This window comes from Chelonia mydas, chromosome 11, assembly GCF_015237465.2.
Source record: "Chelonia mydas isolate rCheMyd1 chromosome 11, rCheMyd1.pri.v2, whole genome shotgun sequence".
Taxonomy (NCBI): domain Eukaryota; kingdom Metazoa; phylum Chordata; order Testudines; family Cheloniidae; genus Chelonia; species Chelonia mydas.
The window spans coordinates 3,330,183-3,352,254 of NC_051251.2; the positions used below are offsets into that span (position 1 = coordinate 3,330,183).

At 52.6% G+C, this 22,072-nt stretch overlaps 1 protein-coding gene across 22 annotated transcripts in view; it reads left to right on the forward strand.

The window, feature by feature from the left end:
- TNS1 (tensin 1) overlaps positions 1-21,786 on the forward strand; it is a 283,525-nt gene extending 261,739 nt beyond the window's left edge. For all 22 annotated transcript variants that reach the window (XM_043525426.1, XM_043525423.1, XM_043525425.1 and 19 more), the window contains 9 exons: positions 515-601; positions 5,199-5,330; positions 6,154-6,246; positions 6,990-7,067; positions 7,865-7,936; positions 9,422-9,590; positions 10,968-11,036; positions 12,629-12,661; positions 15,447-21,786. In XM_043525426.1, coding sequence (XP_043381361.1) covers positions 515-601; positions 5,199-5,330; positions 6,154-6,246; positions 6,990-7,067; positions 7,865-7,936; positions 9,422-9,590; positions 10,968-11,036; positions 12,629-12,661; positions 15,447-15,591 — 878 coding nt within the window. In that variant the 3' untranslated portion in view covers positions 15,592-21,786. The remainder of the gene's footprint in view (positions 1-514; positions 602-5,198; positions 5,331-6,153; positions 6,247-6,989; positions 7,068-7,864; positions 7,937-9,421; positions 9,591-10,967; positions 11,037-12,628; positions 12,662-15,446) is intronic.
- Positions 21,787-22,072: the final 286 nt, after the last annotated feature.

Below are 22,072 nucleotides of genomic sequence, written 5' to 3' on the forward strand. Positions count from 1 at the left end.
TAATTGGAGTCAGGTGTTCTCATTAGCCTGGAGCAGCCCCTGCTCTGGTCGGTCAAGGAACAGAAAACTGCTTATCCAGTAGCCAGTATATCTGCCTTTTGATACTCTGCTGTACCCAACCAGCCTGGGTCTATCACCCCACGTATGTCCCTGATCCTTCAAATTCTTGAGCACATGCTTAATTCTCAGCATATGAGTATCCCCATCAACATCAACGGGTTTAGAAAGTTGAAGCCTATGCGTAAGTGTTTGCTGGCTCGGGGAAGAGGAGATGCCCTTGTGATCTCCAGATGGAATTAGTGGTGGGGTCAGGATATTTACAAGGGTTAAAGGAAGGTTAAGATATTTATACTTTCAAAGAGATGCAGCTAAACAAGACCAGTAAGAGCATCTGTTCCTGTCCTGTTCTCTGGGAGGGCTGCACCGTGAGATCCCTCTGAATTGTGAATCTGGAGTGGCTATAAACATGTCTCGAATGCTTCCCTTGATTGTTCCTCTCCTTCCCCTCTCTCAGACAGCAGCCCCGAGACGCGGGCCAACGTGAAATTTGTCCAGGACACGTCCAAGTATTGGTACAAGCCGGAGATTTCCAGGGAGCAGGGTGAGTAGCCAGCCCCAGTGACAAAGCAGCAGCCGGGGGAATGGGAATTGGGAATCAGTGTGCATGCATGTGCTGGTGCTGAGAACCATGTGGGTTATCCTGGTCCTGGGTCATTTTGCCCACATCCTGGCGTTATGGCCAGATCCAGCCTGGGCTGTCCCTGGTAGATGGGCGTCTGTATCGCGCCGTGGTTCTTTCCAGGGATCCCATCCACCCAGGGTGGTTGTATCTGCACATTGTGGCTGCTTGGGTGACTCTGGACATTTGGGATGATCTTGGCTTAGACCCAAGTAGCCGCAAGAGACCGACCCATTGTGTGCCAGAGGCAGAGAGCAGGCAGGCCCGAGTGCACCGGGGGCAATGACAGGGAATGGATTTGGTGAGATACACCCAGATGACCCCAGCAGGAGATCCACGCTCCAGGCTGCAGAGGAGGCGAAACCCACCTCCCCCAGGTGCCTGCCAATCTGACCTGAGGGGGAATCACTTCCCGATCTCACACCTGTGTTTGGGCTTAGTTCTTCCACTCCTCTCTGCCAGCAGCCGATCACCGATCCTCTTGGCAGTGCTGGAGCCGTGTTCCCGACCCGTCTCAGCCCTCTGCTCGTTTGTTAACTCTCTTGGGGGCATTCTCCCCACATTGCTGCGACCCAGCCTGCCGCACCCCCCCGACTGGCCTGACAGAGGGACGCCAGTCCAAGAGCTACCGAGACCTAGTCCCTGCAGAGGGATAGCAACCTGGCCAGAGCTTGTCTCTGTTCCTGCTGGCAATGTTGCCAGTGTTTGCACTTGGCTAGGAATCTCCCCTCCCGGCTCCTCTGGGAACCGCTCCTTGCAGCCGAGAACTGACCACACAGTCTATCCCAGACCCGTTCCCAAGGGAACCTCTGCTGGAGGCTCAGGCAAGAGGAGACAATGGGGCTGTCTGAGGAAGTGGCTCCTGGGGGAAAGGTTGTGGGTAGGTGGCAGGTAATGGGAGAGAGGAAAGATGGTTTGGACCCTACTCTCGGCCCCAGGAAACCCCAGGTTCAATTCCTTGCTGTGCCACAGACATTCTGTGTGACCTTGGACAAGTCATCAAATCCTAGACCTGGAGAGGGGAAGGGTCCTTGAGAGGTCATCAAGCCCTGCCCACGGCAGGACCAAGGAGACCTCGACCATCTCTGACAGGGGTTTGTCTAACTTGGTCTTAAAAACCTCCATTGACAGAGTTCCCACAACCGCCCTAGGAAGCCGATTCTGAACCACCCTCATCCTGAGAAAGTTCTTCCTAGTAACTAACCTAACTGTCCCTTGCTGCAGATTAAGCCCATTGCTGCTTGTCTCATTTTCAAAAGGGATTTAGGCCCTTAGGAGCCTAAATCCTACTGCCCATCAATCTGATTTAGGTTTGTAAGTGCCTAAATCCCTTTTGAAAATGAGGTGTAGGTTCCTAAGTCAGTTAGGCATCGCAACACCGAGCACAGTGCTGCCTACATACCTACATGGGCCTTATTGTGTGTGTGCCTCAGTTTCCCATCTGTACATTGGCACTGCCCTACCTCACAGGGGTTGTGAGGATAAATATGGTAAAGACTGTCAGGTGCTCAGATACTCTGGTGAGGGGGCAGCTAAGCACCTAAGATACACAGGAGAAGATGATGGGGAAGCCGGCAGGAGGGACCTTGAATAAGGTGAAGCTACAAAAGTTTGTCTCTGGATTCAAATTTCAGCTCTTCAGGGCCAGGTCCATCTTGCAGCCTGCTGGTGCGTTGGAAGCTGCAATGCACCCCAGGCTCGCAGTCTGCCTGGAGGAAGAGTTAGGCCAGGGGCTCTCAACCTTTCTAGACCACTGTCCCCCTTTCAGGAGGCTGATTTGTCTTGTGTACCCCAAGTTTCACCTCACTTAAAACCTACTTGCTTACAAAATCAGCCATAAAAATACAAAAGTGTCCCAGCCACACTGTTACTGACAAATGGCTGCCTTTCTCATTTTTACCATATAGTTACAAAATAAATCCGTTGGAATATAAATATTCTACTGACATTTCAGCGTATGGTATATCGAGCAGTATAAACAAGTCGTCATCTGTATGGAATTTTAATTTGTCCTGACTTCGCTAGTGCTTTTTCTGTAGCCTGTTGTACAAGTAGGCAAATATCTAGAGGAGTTGATGTACCCCCAGAAGACCTCTGCCTACCCCCAGGGGTACACATACCCCTGGTTGAGAACCACTGGGTTAGGCTGCTGGCTGGGATAAAAAGACACTGTCTGTGTGTTGGTGCATTGGCTCGATCCCTTCCGATCCCCCTTGGGAGAGCTCAGCGCCTCCTTACGCCAGGGCAGGACACCTGTGACATGGCAGAGATCTTGGAGTGTTAATTACCCCTGCTGAGCTGTATTGTGGCAGTGCCCAGACACCCCCATCCAGGATCCAGGCCCCCATATTGCTAGGCTCTGTCCAGGTGTATGATGAATGGCAATCCCTGTCCCAAAGACAATCTGAGTATGCGATGAGAGGTCCCAGGGACATACAGGCCAGGGACTGGGGTGTCACAAGGCACAGGGAGATGACTAGATGGGTGCATTTTAAAGCCAAAGCAGGCCATTGGGATCCTCTAGTCTGACCTGACAATTATAAGAAGTAGCAGCCACAACACACCAGCTGCCAGGCCACCGACAGGTTCACTTTGCCCTTCCCTAATGCCAGTTCCATTGACATGTGGGAGCCCAAACCCCGCAGCCCCACCACCTGGCCCAGAACCACCTTTATTGCCTCTTTCTCTCTGTTGTTCCTTCCCCGCCCCCCTTGGCTGATTACGCAAAGGACAATATCCCCATTGAGATAAATGGGAGGTGATCTCGGAGAGGGGGCTGGGAGTCAGGGCACCTGGGTTCTATCCCTGACTCCCTACGTGCGACCCGGGGCTGGTGATGTTGTTTCCCAGTTCCCCTTCTCTGCAGAATGGAAAATGATCATGCTACTAACCTCACTGGGAGGTGAAATTCATTAGCAGCTAAAAGAAAAGGAGTACTTGTGGCACCTTAGAGACTAACCAATTTATTTGAGCATAGTAACATTTCTAAAGCACTCCCTGGTGGCAGTAGTTAACGCTCTCAAAGGGTACCAGATCTCACAGCCCATTGGCCCCAGGAGGTCAGTAGATGATTCTTATGATCTCCTTTTTACAAGGAGAAACTGAGGCACAAAGAGGGCTGAGGCCACATTGTCAGATCTTGCGGGATGGTGACGCTAGGAGCCCATCTCTGTAATAGGCACATGCATGGCCGACGTTCGGACTGCGACCGCTGGAGTGCTGCGACCGCTGCCCATCCTGCCGACCAGACTGTCTGCCTGTGGCCTTGTCCCCCTCACCCTTTGCTTGGCCCCAGCTGTTGTCTCTTGTCTTATGCTTGGCTTGGAAGCAGGTGCCAAATTTTTGTTCTGTTTGTACCGCACCAAGCACACTGGGGTCCTGGCCAGGACGCAGGCACCTAGGTGCTACAGTAAATATCAATAATAAATAAGAATAACACCTCTGCAGGTGCCAAGATACTACGGTGATGATCACCACTTACTACAGAGAGGGATGGGGGGAGGGGGATGCTTAATGTTTGGCAGCCGTGTCTGAGAAATCAAGTGACGGGTCCAAAGGAGAGGACAGGTTTGAGCCTCCCAAGTCTGTGCCTCGCCCATTGTAGAGACAAGGTGGGGGAGGTGATATCTTTTATTGGATCAGCTTCTGTTGGAGAGAGAGACTGGAAAGGTACTGGAGCCTCGCAGCTAAATGCAAGGTGGAACAGATAGTTTAGCATATGTAGTTAGCACATATTGTAAGGGACCATTCAAGGTAGAGTGGCCCGTTAACACCCCTGCAGTCATAGGACATAAAAGGGTGGCTAGTGGGTTACGGATTGTTGTAATAAACCACTAATCCAGCACCTCTGTTCAGTCCATGAATTTTAGTGTCTAGCAGAGTTATGAATTGAAGATCGCAGGCTTGTCTTTTGAAAGTGTTGTGGAGGTTTCCTTCGAGGACGGAGAGGTCAGATCGAGAGCGATGTTCTCCCGCAGGTGACAGGGTGTTTTGGTCTTTTATAGCATTTTCCTGTGTGAGTTCATTCAAGAGCGCAGTGATTGTCTTGCCGTGCACTGGGTGGGGTGCAGCACGTGTGCTAGGCATGTGTAGGACCCATGGATCTTGAAAGGCCTATTGTGGGGGGGTGTCGATCGGTTTTATGCCTGGGGATTTTGTACCTGCTGTTCCAGCAGGGTCTGGTGCCGTTTGGGTTGGGGTGCCCTGGTCTGTGGGGAGCTTGCTTCTGACGATGAGCGTGGAGAGGTTGGAGGGTTGTTTGAAGGTCAGAAGTGGGGGTCCAGGAAAGATTTCTTTCAGGATGGGGTCCCCCTTGAGTCTGAGTTGTGGTTGGTCCAATGAAAGATATTACCTCCCCCATCTTGTCTCTCTCATGTCCTGAGACCACCACGGATACAGCTACCCTGCATAACTCGCCCAGTGTAGCATTCTGCCTTTCCCGGGGCAGCTGCTCCGTGCTCAGAGGCACGGTAGCTGCCTCATTGCGTGTCCTGACTCCTGTGCTCCTCTCCCGTCCCAGCCATTACGCTACTGAAGGACAGGGAGCCCGGAGCCTTCATTATCCGAGACAGTCACTCCTTCCGGGGAGCCTACGGGCTGGCCATGAAAGTAGCCTCTCCGCCTCCAACCATCCTGCAGCAGAACAAGAAAGGTATTGTCGTCCACCCCCGCGCGCCAGCCCCCGGGAGCGCACGGTGCTTCCCCCCCATTGTTCTGCTGGCTGAGCACGGGGCCGCTCGGGGCAGCGGAGTGCAGCTGGGTATGTGCTGAGGCAGCAGGAACCCGCCTGGGATGCAGGGCGTTTAGCTCTCGGCTGGCCCGTGGGAGCCTTTCCACTGAGCTCTGGGGGCTTGGATCCAGGCCGGGGGTTGCCGGCAAAGCATGTCTCTGTGTCCTTGTTGGCAAAGAGCCCAGGGGCGTGGTCCCCTTTCTCTCTGCTGCTGCCCTCTCTGCACTGGGGATGAAGTGTCTGGTCCCAAGTGCCCCTGGGCTGTAGCCTAGCTGTCTAGAATAGTGTTCTGTGGATCGGGCTCCCCTCCCACCTACCCCAGTGCAAACTGGAGTGACCCCAGTGACGTCAGTGGAGTTAGCCCAGATGTACGCCACTGGGGCCTGGAGCTCAGAACCTGCCTCTTTCATGCAGCCTGTGGGGGGGTTTGAAAGGAGGCCCCCGGCTGGCTGCTGACGCTCTCTCCGGCCGAGCTGCACCAGCTGGGATTCCTTAGCTGCACTGTTCCCTCTGCTCGCCCACGGGGAAAGCAAAGCCCAGGGCAGCTGGCTCTTGGACTCTGCTCTCGCTCCCCCCGAGCCTGGGGCCTGGATCACCCAGCGTGCACCGAGGGGTGGGGCGGGCAGGAGGGATGTTCACCCTAAGGGGCCAGGCCACTCCAGAGCCCGCTGTCCTAGGGAGCACAAGGGGGTTGGTTTCAGGAGGGGCCGGGAGCCTGGAGTGACGTCGTCCTCTCTCCCCCCAGGAGATATAACCAATGAGCTGGTGAGGCACTTCCTGATCGAGACCAGCCCGCGGGGGGTGAAGCTAAAAGGATGCCCCAACGAGCCCAACTTTGGTAAGTGGCAATGACCCTCCCCTCCCTTATTCAGCCCTAGGACCGATCAGTGCCCTGTGGCAGCGATGCCCCCTTGTGGGGAGTAAGCAGCATTGGTAGGCATGACTGGATTTGGGGTATCCTGTGGGCGTTTGGAACAGAGGCCAAAAAGCACCTCCCTAACACTGACACACAAGCGCGGTCACACACACCCCCCTCCAAACACCAACACAAGCTAACCAGGAGTTTGGCAACCAGACATCCAGGAATGACAATAAAGCTGGGTCCTCTGTTAGGGTGGCCAGTTTTGGTTGGACATATTCCTGGAGGTTTCTACTCTTTAATTCAAGGTTAAGCTTTAATTCCTGGAGACTCCAGGACAATCCTCGGGGGTTGGCAGCCCTATCCCCTGTGCTTGGGGTGTGCAAATGTCTGGCTCCTACCAAAAGGAGGGAGAACAAGGCCCCAAAGAGCTTGCCGTGTAAAGGGACTTCAGTGAACTCCAGGACATGGGGTGGTGGGAGACACTGGAAAGCACAGAGCCGGTCTGGTTCCCTGAGTATCCCCCTTACTCAAGCAGTGCCAGTGAAGTCACCGGGGCTGCTCATGACTGTGGGGATCCGAGTCGGGGCCAAAGCGAGCAGGTGGGGAAGCTAGCGGATGGCTTGTTAGCTGATGGAGAAGGAACGTCCCCACTCTAATGCAGGCTGTGTCAATGCCTCAGCGTTAGACTCACGGTGTTCCCTGCCGGGCTCTCTCCCCAGGATGCCTGTCTGCTCTGGTGTACCAGCACTCCATCATCCCGTTGGCCTTGCCCTGCAAGCTGGTCATTCCCGACCAAGGTAGGAGGCACAGGGGAATGGAGCATGGGGGATGCACTGGGGGCTGGGGCTGGATGGATTTTTTCCCCTTGCTCAGCACCGCAGGGCGGAACTGGAAAGCTTTATAAGATCCCATCCCTAACACTGTGTCTGACCCTGGAGATGTTCCGAATTCGGTTCCTTCTTTACTTATCTGCCAGGCTTACTTACCCAAGCCCAGCAGTCATTGTCCCCTGGCAGAAGCCATGTGTGTCAAGTAGTATGTTCAGGACCCGTCTGTCTCATTAGTGTTATTTGAGTTACCACGGGGCCTAGGAGGAATCCTGGACCACGACTGCAGCTCCTAGGCCCTAGGGTAATGGATGGATGGTTAAGCCGGAACAAATCCTGCATCTTGGCAGGGGGTTAGGCCAGATGACCCTGGTGGCCCCTCCTAACGCTATGGGTCTGTGCCTCTAGGATTCTATGGCCAGGACCCCATTGTTCTTGACGCGGTACAATGCCAGAACAAAAAGAGCTTACAATCCCTCTTTGGGATCAGATCCCTCAGCCCCCCGGATCCAAACTCCCCCAGCCCCCGGGAAAGTTCTGATCCGCACCCCAGACACGACGTAATGACTTAGACTGAGAGGGCATCCGATTCGGGTGTATCTCCGTAGAGATTCCCGTGGAGACCAGTGCAGTGCGTACGGCTCCTCGGTGACATTGTTCCTCCATCACACGCCCCCGCAGATCCCGGCCGTAGGAGCCCCAGCGTGTATTCCCAGATCGCCAGTGGCGGAGGAGTCACTGTCCTTCCTCTCCCCGGTTTTTTTTAGATCCCACGGACAAACCAAAAGAGGCAACCTCAGCCGCCAACTCGGCGACAGACCTGCTCAAGCAGGGAGCCGGTGAGTGGCCGGGACGTGGCGGGGAGCGTGGCAGGGGCGGCGTGCGCGCAGCAGGGAGCTCCGTCTGCATCGGGCCGCCTTTCCGCCGGCGTTCTCCACCGCGGCCTCCTCCACTTCACCCGCTGTGTGCCCCGGACGCACTTCGCTCGCCCTCGGAGGTGCAGGCAGAGCGCGGAGGCTTCGAAAGCGTGCGGTGGGGGGGCGCTTAGACCCCCTGGGGGAGCCCTGGGGTCCAACCGGCCAGCCGTGCCACGCTGGCCCCTGCGGCTGCACCGACGAGGCAGCTCACAGGCGTTCTTTTAGGTTAAGAAAGATTCAGCTAGGGAGGGCTTGCAAACCTCTGCCCCCGCCCCCAGTGGAAGGGCAGGGGCCATGCTGGAATTGCATAGCCGGGGTTTGGCTTCTCTCAACGTCACGCTGAACGTAGGCGATGCTCAAATATACTGGGTGGGTGGGTGGTCTGGTGATCAGAGTGCGGCCTGGCAGCTAGGACTCCTGGGTTCCTTTCCTAGCTCAGTGAAGGAACATGGTCTAATAGTTAAAGCAGGGCATGGGGTGCCAGGACTCCTGGGTTCTGCTCCCAGTTTTGCCACTGCCTGGCTGTGCAGCTTCCCCTCTCAGTGTCTGGGGAATAAGGCTGTTTCCCTTCCAGGTGGGGCTGTGCGGCTCCATGAATGCCTGTGAGGAGCGGTTCCAAAAAGCTGCTCCTCATCGTTAGAGATGGGCCCCAGCCCTGGCACTGGGATCCAGAGCTTGATTTCAAATCTCCTGCAAAGCCTGGGGCTGCTTGGCCGTGGGGTTTTGTATAAAGGACCCTGCTGCGGACCCTCAAGCCTGACCAGCAGCCACCCCTGCTATTCCTGTTCTGGGCTCCCCGCGGGGACACACTCAGCTCTTCTGAGGCCCCTCGATCCCAGCTCGCAGCCCTCCCTGTTTTCCAGTCCTGGGTTCCCCCCAGGCAGGGCTCTGCGGACGCCCCAGAGCCTGCTGGTATCTCAGCCTGGGTTCCCCCCCTCATAGCTCCGCCTCAGTCCTGACCCTCAGCCTATCCTGGACTCCCCCACACCGCCACCCCCAGCTCTGCTGTGCCCCTCGCTTTGACCCACAGCCCACTGCTACCCTACCTGCAGATTCCCCATGGAAAGAGCTCTGCCGATGCCCCTCGATCTTGACTCGCAGCCCCCCACACCCCCCGTTTCTTGTCCAGCCCTGGGCAGTGCCGAGAGCCAGTGTGTTAGGGTTTGGGACGTGCTCAACCAGGCCCCAAGCCACAAACGTCACATGCCCCCATGATCTGAGCTGGGGACTGGAAGCGGGGGGTCTCGAGACAAGAGAGCCGACACTCTGCACCCTCTCCAGCCCCCCCGCCGTAGCTTCCCGAGGTGGAGGACAATAGCCGGGCGTGAGCTGGCCCTCGCGTGGGTGCCCGGCCCGTCGGTGACATTTGCACCCCTTCTCTTCACGCCCGCCTTGTTTCCCTTCCAGCCTGTAACGTGATCTTCATCAACTCGGTGGAGATGGAGTCGCTGACGGGCCCACAGGCCATCGCCAAAGCCATCAGCGAGACGCTGGCCCTGGCGCCCACGCCCACAGCCATCATCGTGCACTTCAAAGTCTCCGCACAGGGGATCACCTTGACGGACAACCAGAGAAAGTAAGAGCCCCGCCTGGCCCCAGCTCCCGCGGGAGGCCTTGTCACGCGGGGGCGCCCAGGCATCGAGCACACACAGATCACCACGGAATGAGCTGCGGAGGGGCTGGGTGAACAGGTAGGGCGGCGGCTGGCCACACCTGCAGGAATTTGCCCTCCGAACCCGGCAGCTTCTGTGGACGTAAATCAACGGTGAGGTTGGTGGCACGCTGGAAGAGCCCGCAGAACAGGCTGTCAGGGGAGGGCCGGACCGGAGGCCTGTGAAGAATAGCCGGGATCTGGGAAGGAGCTGAGGACTGGGGAGGAAGCATTGCCCAATGGTTAGGGTGCGAGTCAGGGACTTGGAAAGCTCAGGTTCAATTCCCATCTTTGCCAGGCTCCGTATGTGACCTTGGGCAAGTCCGTTACTCTCAGTGTCTCAGCTCCCACTTGGTACAAGGGGGAGTGGGTGCACTGTCCCATCTCCTATGGGTGTAGGAGACATTCAGACACCATGGGAGCAGGGGGTCAGGTAAGTACCATAGATTCCTGCAGTGGGGGGACAGCTGGGCTGGGGGTGGGATACAGCTGCTGTGGCCATTTAACCACAACTCTCGGGAGCCTTCCTGAGGGAGACGGGGTTTCTTTGTCTGACCAAACGGAGGTAAGACAGAAACAGATCTGACTGGAGACTCATTTACATGAGAAACGGGGTCCGATCCAGACTTGATTTCAGTTCCCAGCCCAGGAGAGGTGCTGGGTTTTGGTTTGGGTCCAGCTGTCTTTTTCGGAGTGTGTATTGAAGAGCGAGTTTGGAGCTATTCATCTTTTAAAAAGGCCCGTGCTGTACTGGCCCTGTGGCAGGTGCGGTACTGCCGTGGGAAATGGAGGATTTGATCCCCAGTCCTGGCTGCGCTGACCCCTGCTGCTGGGAAGGGTGCATGCACCGGGGGAGCGAGTGCCTGGCATTCAGGGCTAGTTACAGACCGGAACTGAGACCTCAGCCCTGCTCAGTCCGCTGTAATTGGGAGACTGCTGCCTGGGGAACAGGCTCTTGGAAGCATCATCACGTACCTGGATGCTCCCAGGACGGGCCCAGCTTGCCCAGGTCTGACCCACCTCCGGCTGTCAGCTAACAGGACAACGAAAGGCTCCTTGCCCCCTTCCCTATTTCAGGCATGGCAAGGCAAAGTCACCACGTCCCACGTTCACCCAGCGCCGTTGCCTCAGCCCCTGCTGGGGTTGCAGGGCCGTATGAAGATGCAGCATCTCGTTAACGCACCTCGTGGCAGGAGGATGCAAACGTGGCGGGAGAAGAGCTGGCGGGGCGGGGTTCCAGGCGGGATGCAGAGCCTAGAGGCTGATCTTACGCGCTCACCGTGGCCTCTGCTTGTGTTTCAGATTGTTCTTCAGACGACATTATCCCCTCAGCACCGTCACCTACTGCGACCTGGACCCCCAGGAACGAAAGTAAGTGCCGTAGCCAGAGATCCCTGAGTGGGAATGGGGTTGGAGAAAGAATCCCCCTCTCTTGGGTCTGTGTGCGGGTCAACGCCTTCACTAACCACACCCAGCTTGCTTTTGAGGAGGAAAAAGGCTTGATATCCCATTGAAATCCAGAGGCAGCCAGCAGTCTGCCATGGAGGGGCCACCAACACCTGGGAGAATGAGCAGCGGCGGGGCAATCTGTCAACACCGACTGACCCAACTGATGGGTCATTCCTGCTCTGTGCTGCCGAGAAAGGCAACATCCCCCTACTCTCGGGTCTCTGCCGATATCTCCTGGGAGGGAAATCCCTCACGACGCGGTGGATTCTCCATTACTGGGAGTTTTTAAGTCAAGACTGGATGTCTCTCTTGCTCTAGCCTAATTCTGGGCTGGATGCAGGATCCCTGAGAGAGGTTTTTTGGCCTTGCTGTGCCAGAATCCAGGCCAGATGAAAGTAATGGTCCTTTCCGGCTTTAAAACCTATGAAAATGCCTTCCCAATCGTCAATTTGAGCTCACGAGTGGGAAACGCTAGAGTTAAGTATCCAATCCCATTGACACCCAGCTTTCCTGAGTGGTAATAGCTCATTTAGACCCCATCGTTTTGCACGCAGAGTTGAGATTATTATTTCCAATGTCCTTACTTTGCACTTATTAGCACTGATAAGTCACTGGTGTAGCTGTACCAGCCCGAACGCCTAGCATAGACCGGAGAAGCGGCTATCAGCGGCAATTTGCATAGGTGCAATTTACTCTTTACTTGAAACTGGGGTGAGCAGCCTGGGTGCAAAGGGACTTTATAGCAGCTTTGCCTGCCTATTCTCAGGGGTTAGACCAGTGGGTAGCTCTGGGCTCACCTATGGAAAATCCCCAGTGTAGATAAAGGGTCAGGGGAGAAGTACACTGGTTACTGAGTACACTGGTATGCTGATTCCCCTCCCCGCTCATGCTGGCCAAAAGCATCCAATTATATCCTTGTGCTTCCCTCTTTGCTGTTGATGGCCCTGCAGGATATGGTCACTGCCAGATACTGCAGCCAGACAATCCTGGGATGATGCGCCTAATTTAGGCAGTAGAGCATGATCTTTGTAGCAGCTGGCCTTCGCTCCTGGGCAAGGGAATCTGTTTTCAATGGGGAACAGGGGAGTCAGATGGAGCCTGTTGGGTGTCTCTGCTTAACAGGGTCAGGTTCTGATAAAAACAGTGCTACAAAGTAGATGGTTTGGGTGCGGGCGTTTGCCCGTGGGCGTGGGAGCGCTTGTAGGGGGCTCAGTCCATAGAAGCAGATCTTAGAAACAGGCTCATATCTAGTTCCAAGACATCAATGGACTAGAGTGACTTTATGTTTAGGGGAGTTAGGTGCCTAAATACCTCTGAGGATCTGGGCCTTACCCCCTTATTTTCAGAGGTTTCCCCAGCCCCCCATGGCCTCATTTAGAACTTCTGAAAGTCAGGCCCGGACAGTGACTGCAGCTAGTGCTTGGCCTGAAACGGTGATGCTAGCAAATGAGTTTGGTACCATTGTGCTTGGTGAGAAGAGCAGTAATTCCCTGGGGCTGTTTTTCTCCCCGCAGATGGACTAAATCAGATGGTGGAGGTCCCGCAAAGTAAGTGCCATGTATCGAATTCTTTGCTGCCGTTCACATTCTGACCGTTGGGTTGCGTTCGCGTTTTGAGTTGGCTCCACGAGCCACCCGCTGAGTGAATGCTCCATGCCAGCAAACCGGACCAGATCAACCCTGCCAAGCGTAGATGCTTCTCCAAGTGTCTTTTGTCAAACAAATCGGCCATGCCGACGGGGTGACTCAAAGGGCACGCATCACAGTTTGTTCTGTCCTTCTGGTACGGGTCCGGTGCATGCGAGCGGCTCCTGTCTCTGGCCTTGGTGGAGCAGGGGAGAGGCAGCTGCCGGAAGGCGTGACAGGACGTTTTGAGTGCCATGCTCAACTTGTTCTCCAGGGTGCTCCGGGGGGCGGGGCAGGGCACATGCTGACTCGGCAGTGCCCCCTCTGGAGCTGGGCGGGACTGCAGGCAGTATCATCATCCCCCAGCAGGCAGATTCACCCAAATCTGGTTCCCCCAGCATTTGCATGTTCTTCTGTGATAGCCAGATGCTGCCCGTCGCGGCTGGGAAACATTTCCCGCTGTAGCCTGAGACTGCAATAACCAACAACAAAAACAAAGGCCGCAGGAAGAGACCATTTCCCTGCGGCGGGGCCAGGGGGACATGCCCCGAGGTGTGGGGTCCCATTGGTATGTGTCCCTTGGTGGAAATTTTCTTGGGGGGAGGAGAGGCAAGGAAAAGAGCTTCATTTGGCTGAAGAGGCTGGTCTATAGGAAACATTCCTGCCCCAGACCCTGCCCAGGCTTAATAAGGCTCCTCCATCCCAAACTGGCTAGACAATGCAGTCCCTGACCGCTCCCATCAGTGTGAATGGCAGGTCTGCAGGTAGCCGCAAAGACCCCTCGCCTCCTCCAGGCCTGGCCGGCGTCACACGTCCCCAAGCGAACGAGGGCAGTGGGAAGGGGCAGCCGTGTGGATCTGGCTTTTCTCTTCCCACTTCTAAGCTGACTAGCCCTTTGCCCTACGTTGCCCACGGGAGGACGGAGCTGCCGGCTGAGCCCCATTCGAGTGAGCCCAGGCTCCACTAATTTTAGTCATTGTGTTAGCGAAGGGCTTTTAATTAGTATCCCCAGCTGTTAGGATTTTTCGCTCTCTAATTAGAAATGACCTGGCAGGGAACTGGCTAACATTCTGTTCCCCTCCAATCCCATATTTATAACCTGGCTTTTAACGTTGGAATTAAAAAGGACATTTTGTTTGTACAGGGGGAGGGAGATTTTAACGGGACCGGACAATCCCCCTTCTCCTCCCGCCCCTCGTCTCCTCCAAGACTAACAAACCCTTCGTTCCCCTTCCATGTATGGGGAGATGAATCGCCATAGAAACGCACAATCGGCCACCTCGATCCCTGGGAGAGGTTCTGAATGTGCTGTGCGCACCCAGGACAATGTCTGTCTGGGGTGGCCGTAGGAGAACAAGATGTCCCAAGGGGAATAAATATTCTTGTCCTTTGAAGCATTTGGACGTGATTATTTTGTAGTCTGCTTCATGGAATAGTCACATTTAAAAAAGCCCAAAGGTCTTGCCAAGCAGAGCATGCCCATCACCGCCTCGCTGCTAGGATCAGGGCGTCACCCGCCTTTTCTCCTTGAAATGCAGCCTGCCTCAGACGGGTGGTTGGCACAGGCCACGCCCAGGCATTAAAGGGACGATGGGTACGGTGGGCACCAATGCATAGGAATGGTGTCCTCAGAGGGAAGGAGCCATCTGCAGCTCCCCTTGGCTTTCAGGGGTGTTGCCCATGGCTCAGCATCTTTGGGGATTTGGCCTGAGCTGACAAGGCCCCGGCAGAGAGTGGCTGGTGGAGGGGAAGAGAGAAGTGTGAGCAGCTCTGAGAGTGGGAGGAAGAGTGAAGAAGGCAAGGCTGGAGGACGGAGAAGGAAAGGAGAAGCCATGGTCAGTGATTCACACAGTCGCACTGGCAGGCTTGTGGCCACTCCGGTCCCTTTGGGGACAGCTATAGTGCACAAACCAAAACCCCAGACCAAGGGCTTGGGGGAAGTTCAGATCTGGGTCCAGGCTGGACCCCGCAACCCCAAACCCACTTTTGTGGTGTCCCAGGAGCATGCTGCTTAAGAAGCTATCGATGCAGGGTCCTGCAGGTTGCTCTGAGGCCTCGTTCAGCACGTGGGTGTTACCCCTTCCCAACAGCTGCTTCCCAGACAATGTCCCCGCCCCATTTGAACCGAATTGGATTTGAATTGTGCCAGTGATGTCGCTGATCTTCTGGACACCGTTTTACTCCTGACTCACGCTGCCCTGCATAAGAATTGATAGACACGTGGGCTGCGATATAGACCCCCTTTCCCATTCATTCCAATGGGAGTAGCGCACCCAATCCTTCAGATGGCTTTGAACTTCTCAGCCTGAAAGCAAGGAAATGTTCCCACTGAGGCCTGATCTCCGTGAGTCGATGGGAAAAACTCCATCAGCACCAGTGGAAGCGGAATGGGCCCTGAGGATGCATGTGCCGAACCAGCTCGGGTGTGTTCCCCACTGCCGTGCAAAGCATGGTCCACGTATCCTGAGCAGCGGCCATCAGTTCTCTCCCATGGGTGATCAAGTGTAGGCTGAGACGTTGGCTCACCAGTTAGAGGGGGTGGTTTAGCGGCTTGTCATCCAGATAAGCCAGATGTTCTAATGTGGGCTGCCCCATCCCTTCACTTGCCCCGGCGAGCCATATCCCGTTGCTGGATATATGCTGTTGTCTCATGATCTCTGCTTCCTTGCAGCTCTCTCATGTGCATTCTCTCTTTGTGACCCAACAGGCTCTTTGGCTTTGTGGCCAGGAAACAGGGAAGCACAACGGACAACATTTGTCACCTCTTTGCCGAGCTGGATCCTGACCAGCCGGCCACCGCCATTGTCAATTTCGTGTCAAGGGTCATGCTTGGCTCCGGCCAGAAGAGATGAGCCGCTGGACACGGGTAGTTCTTGCCCTTGAATTTTGGAGAAGGACTTGGAGTTGATCCGAGAAGGAGCGCGAGGAAGTGCATTGTGGGAGAGGGAAGTGAATCGGGGGGAAACGGTCTGAATTGTGGAAGAAAAAACCCCTCACCCAAGCGTAACAAAACAAAACTAAAGGAAGCAATGTCAGCGCATTTCCCCACGCAGGGAATGCGACCAGCGCAACGGCCAGGAGTCGGAGGAGTGGAACTGGGTTGGCTTTTGGATCAGCGTCCCCGCGGGAGGTTTCAAGTGGCGAATTCACCCCGGGTCAAAGTGGGAATGTTCGCGGCCCTGCCGTTTGAAAACCAACAACTCTGTTTGCAAATGTCAGTCGTTTGTTTTAAACAATGCCCATGGCTAACCAATCGAATGAAAGGCAGGTCTGCAGGACCACCCCCCCACCCCCCGCCCCCGGGGAATTACCCATTGAAACAGCTCACCAGGGGCTGTGGTGGGCTTTCTCCATCACTGGCAATTTTCAAATCAAGATGAGATGTTTTGCTAAGAGATCTGCTCTGGTTCAAACAGGAATGAATTCAGGGCAGATCTCTGGCCTGTGTTACGCAAGAGATCAGATTAGATCTCAGTGGTCCATTCTGGCCTCATGACCTATGTGCTGGAACAGTGGTTTTCTACCTGTGCTCCGCAGACCCTGGGGCGAAGTGGGGGGTCCGCAGACTATGTCTAAGATTTCCAAAGGGGTCCGCACCTCCATTTGAAATTTTTTAGGGGTCCGCAAATGAAAACAGGTTGAAAACCGCTGTGCTCGAGTGATCAAGCAGGAAAACAAAGGATGGTCAATATCCCTTTTAACCTTCCCTGCTCTGAGGTCTGCAACTCCTGTGTATATGAAGTGAGTGTGGGGATGTGTCATACATGTATATTCACAGCAGTGGGGTTTATATATAAGCCTGTAGCCCCCAAGCGACTCCCTTTGGTCTCTGTGCTGCACGCCACAGCCCGTCAGGATTTCCTGGCAGCAGAAGGGAGAGAACTCAGATCCTCCTGCTCCAAAAAGCACAGGACCTAGGCCACTTGAGCGAAAGGGGACCCGAGGTTAGCAGTATGGGATCTATGACACACAGGTGAGCAGTTCTGATTCCATCCAGTACAGGGCGGTGGTGATGCATACACACTAGGCAGTTCTTACACACACACAGAGTTGTTTAGCAGGTTGCCTTCACTAACCGCATTCAGGAGCATGCTTTCCAAAGATCGTCTTCTCCGGAAAGATCTTCTGGGCTATATACACTGGGACCTGCAGTACCAGTACTTTACCCTGTATTTTCACCTGCAGACTGTCACATGTTCTCTTAAAAACTAACATACCGGAAGCGGACACAGGTCTGGTCGAGCCTGGTCTCTACTCCTTCTGTAGACGTACAGGCGATTTGTTCATTGCATGGACATTTGGTTGCACGAAAGGCAAATAAGTATAAAGCAAACTCAGGCATTTTTGGAGGCCACTAAAAGAAAGGCAGCTTTGGCTCTGCATGATCCTCTCAGCTGATCCAAAAGCCAAGAGATCTCATGGCCGAATTTGGTTCTCAGATGCTCTGCCCTGTGGAGGCTTGGAGTGCTGAATGTATTGTAGTTTAGTAACAACCCAGTAGGCGTAAGCTTTGCTTTTGCTTCAGAAGGCCATAGGCCCCAGACTTTGCACTGAAATGCTAACTCACAAGAGATATCGACTAGTGTTGCAAATGTGGATAGATGAGGCAAAGTTCCCAGCCTTGCAAATCCCTGCATGATCTCCTCTCTGCTTGGGCCTTTCCATAGGGAACAGGATGGTGCGGCAAAAAACGTGCATTGCCCACAGATACAGGGCTCGTGTCCTCTCTCTGACTCCACACTGGGCCCCATGGGACGATCTGTGGTTAATATCTGGCTCCGTGTAGCTCGGCTGAGATAGGAGCCACCAGAGGACAGTCCAGGAAGTTAAGAGATGTTTTTCGTTCTCCCTGGGGAATGGTTGTGTATTTGGCCAGGTAAAATTATGCAGGTTTTACCCCTTCCTCTGACACAGCTGATATTGGCCAATCCCTGTGGCAGGATAGCAGATTGGACGGGCCAACACGTTCTTCCTGTGTGGTAAATCTTATGGGTCTATTTTTCTTTTTTTAATGCTTAGTTCAAGCTAGAGCTGAGACCCAAGCTATGAACAGCCCCCCGGCCCAAACACTCCCCACTTCTGGAGGCGTTCCAAACCCAGATCTGATCTACAGCTTGTGCCCAGCTCTGGGGAACCCTACAAATTTGCATTGACAGCCAATCTCCCAAGAACCTTTCTGGGGCTTTCGGAAAATGCCGTAACCAGCTTGAATCACTCAGATATGGTCAGAGGTGTTAGGGGAGGGGGAAATCAGGAAGCAGGAGAGATAGGCCTTTCCTTGTTTGTGCCACATTTCAGTGCAAGGTTATGTGATACAGGCTGTCTGTTAATAAAACCAAAAAACACCCGAGAACTATAAACCAGCTAAAATATTGCAACCACCTGGATTCCCCCAGAGCACTCTGCTCTCTCATACAGAGGCAGTGTCCTGATATATATAATATATATATGAAATATACTGAAAAATACTGTAAGCTAATCAAATTTTTAAAAGGGGTTAAATTTACACAAAAATATTTATTTTTTTGCCATATTGCTTTCTGTGTATCTTATCTCCTCCCTTATATACGGCCCCCCACCCCCCATCCCCATATAGACTCTTGTAGGTATAACTCATAATAGAGTGTAACAGACAAACATGGTTTATTTCGGTTATTCTAGTGACATGGGCAAGGATCCAAGAGAGTGCAGTGTCCCTTTAGACATCGCCCCCAAGGTGCAATGTGTATGATTGGTCCCCCACCTCTAACCCCTGCCCCCTTTCCCTGTTGAACATGGACATTTGCTAGCGCCTGGAGCAAATTAGCATGAGAGGCGTGTGAGTTTGAAACCGTTGCCAAGTGACGCAAAGGTTGGCGGCGTGCGCGGATGTGTGCGAGTGTGTGTGTGTGAGGGCCACAGCTGCGTGAGCGTGTGGAGGGCTCTTTCGTTTCTGGATACCGTAGGAGGGTTAGATTTGAGTCAGGGAGTTGTTGGGAGACTGGTACTGGGATGGGGTGGGAGGGGTCACTTTACGACGTCCACCAGGGCCCTGTGTTCCAGCCCACCCCGTCGTATAGCACGTTGAGATATTTTTATTTTAAGTTGTTAAAAAGAAATTCCCTCCTTCTGCAAAATTCAAGCACGAGGAACCCCCTCACTTGTAACCTTCTCACCCTGCCATTAACCAATTAGACAAACACTGTGTTTATAGATATTTAAATATATAAAGGTATATTTTTTGAAAGTCTCTATTTTTCAGACTTCATTTTTCTCACAGCTAAAGCTAATTTTATTATTTTTGTTTTAATCTGCTGTCCTGCCCCGGGAATTGGGGCTTGAGCCTTAAATGCATATTTTCCCCCCATAAAATGAATCCGTATTAAGGCATCCAGCAATCTCATCTATAAAGCAATCACAGCAGATCCCCAATAACAACCGAACCCTTGCTTCCAGCCGTGGCCGGCAACGGCTCATTGCTAACTCACGAGCTGAAGACGAAAGATTTAGACGGGGTCAGAATCTCTAACGCTAAAATCACCATTGATTATATTTTTAACACAAAGCTAATCATCTTGCAAATGACATAGGCAGGCGTTTTCCAGCTTCAATTGAAGAGCTGTTTTTTTTTTTAAAAAGTACATTTTATGGGTAACTTCTTTCTGTCATCCCTGATTTCCCAAGACAGACCATCAGCTTGTGTAAATCGGAGCCGTTCCACTGATATCTGTGAAGCTGCTAAGCCAGGCAAAAACCTGGCTTTACCGGACAAGGTTTAAATTTTTCTTTCCTAAAGGGACCGAGAAGATTCTTTGTGTTTTAAAAATGCAGTCACAGTATTTGAGATTAATGCTGATGCAATTTATTCCAGCGGATGTATCCTAATAACCACACTGCCGTTTTTTTCAGCAGCGGATGTTATATCTCTCACACACGCAGACACTCACACCTACTCCCTGCACAAGGAACTGCATATATTCTTGCCAAAGATAGCCTTTAAAATGCACTTTTCCCAGCCAGTTTTGTTTTGTAAATTGATTGTATGTGCTCTTTTCCCCTCCCCCCCAAGGACCCCTTTGCTGTCGATTTTGTTGTGTGTATCAGTAAACTCTGATTCCCGGAGCGGCCGGCTGATGTTAATTTTATGTAACTCTGTATTCCAGTAGAGTCGGAGATTCTTAAAATAGTTGACACAAGATATCCTGATTTCTTTAGCCGCAGACTGAGTGATGAGGGCAGCAGGTCAGTCAATTCTTCTCACCCTTCTCCTGGCTTTCCCTTCTCAAACCCCTTCTTCAGAAAAGAACCCCGGAGACAAAGCAGCATGCTGTAGTTGCTTGTGTCTGGTGGCATTTCAACCAAACTGCTATTTATGTCTCCTCCATATCTTACTGCTCAATAAACTTCCTCCCCACCTCCCCCAGAAAGGGAAATGGAAATGTCTTTGGCGTTCTGATCCAAAAGCTGTTAAAGTCAATGGGCGTCTTCCCATTGACTTACGAGCTTTGACTCAGAATCTTAAATATACAACCATCCACTAAGCGCATTGTCATCCTTCAGTCCGAATGCCCTTTCATGGGATTGGATCCAAATTGGGCCTAGCTCCCTTTTTACCAACTGGCTAACCAACAATGTTCCAAACTTTAGACAACTTTGGCCCTTCATCCAGGGTGTGTTATTGGCCATCATCGTGTTGATCAGTACACTGGCGTTGAATAACCCAGAATCAAAACACTGGATCTAGGCTTTGGGATCTCTCCTGGAGCTCTTGTAGAGGTTGATATAAAAACAGAATCTGTTTGAGCCAGCATCCATTCCTGGAACTGAACCGTTTCTGAGTTTCAATAAACGCAGACCCTGCCTCACTGCATCCCATTTCCATGTGGCCCTCTTTCCTGGCTGAGGCTGGGATTGGAGCTGCCGGCAGAAAAGTTCGTCTCACTGCACTGCTGCTGCGTCTCCCAGAACCTGTTGACACAGCCCATTCTTGTGAGGTTCCCAAGTCCGGTTTTTCAGCTTAACAAGGCTTGGGTGAAGGAACTGATTTTTTAGGATCTTATCGGAACCAAACCAGTTTAGAGATTTGCCCTGCACTGGTTAATGTCTTTCCACTCTGTTCCTTCCCCGCACCCGAATCTGGTAATGCAAACAAGAACTACACACATACAACAAGAGAAGTCACTATAACACAAGCCTCGTGCCCTCCGACCCCCCAATTCATCCACATAATGGGGCCAGATTTGGCACTGACTCACATAACACCTTCCCCCATACCGAGGTTTGGGGCTGATCCTGCTTGCACTGAAATCAAGGGCAAAACTCTCTCTACTGGTGCAGATCCTAAATCCTTGTGGTTAATGTTTGTAAAGCACATTGAGTGCCTTCTTTAAAAGGCACTGCAGGTGTGCAAAGTATTATTTTAAAAAAACCCTCAATCTCATAAATAATCCAGATGTCAAAAACCTGCTAATCAAACCGACAGGAAAATCGTGCAGCAAAGTGGGCTGGTATTTTTTTGTTTTGCAAACTCGTTGGTTGGGGGGTTTTTTTTGTTTAAAAAAAAAATCACTCTTTTTTTCAACATTTCATTTGCTGTTGTGTTGCCACCATTGTCGATTTGGGAATGTTACAAATGTATTTGCTAATCAGTGTTAACGAGCAGTTTAAAATAACTTACCTTCATTTTGCATCATGTCCATTTTTTTCAAAAAAATGTAAGAAACACAAAAGAGGAAAACCAGAATTTCCCATTTCAGTGTATTTATATCGATGGAAATATACTTTATATTTTTCATCTTTGTGCCCACAACTTTGTCACTTGTATAAAGGCGACCTATGTTACTCATTGTCCATGTGTGAATGTGCACTACACCCCTTCCCTAGCCTTTTCCCTCTCCTTTGTACAGAGGACTGATTCTTTGCAGTTCATTGTATGGCTTTATAAGTGATAAAAGAATCAATTATCTATAATATACTGTTGCTTGGAATGCCAGCGCGGTGTCTGGATTGCTGGAATTGTATCTCGAAATTTAAGGGAGTGCAGGAATAAATGCTCTGTTCTTTTTGCACAGGGAAATCTATATGGTGACTGTATTTGCTCCTGCCTGAGTTGCTTCTCCCCTTCCTAGGTGGAAACGTGGTGCCGTGGGCTTGATGATTGAGGGCGGGTGCACGGGGATGTGATGATCCATGATCCATGGGTCCTGTTAAACAGGCGACGTCGTTTAAAGAAAACGGCTACAACTACCGACAGAAACAAACAATTCCTTGCGCAGCTTGACTTCCAGCATGGTCTCACTTTGTTTACCAGGGACATCACCCTGCCTCGAATGCTTCAGCTCACAGCAGCATCTG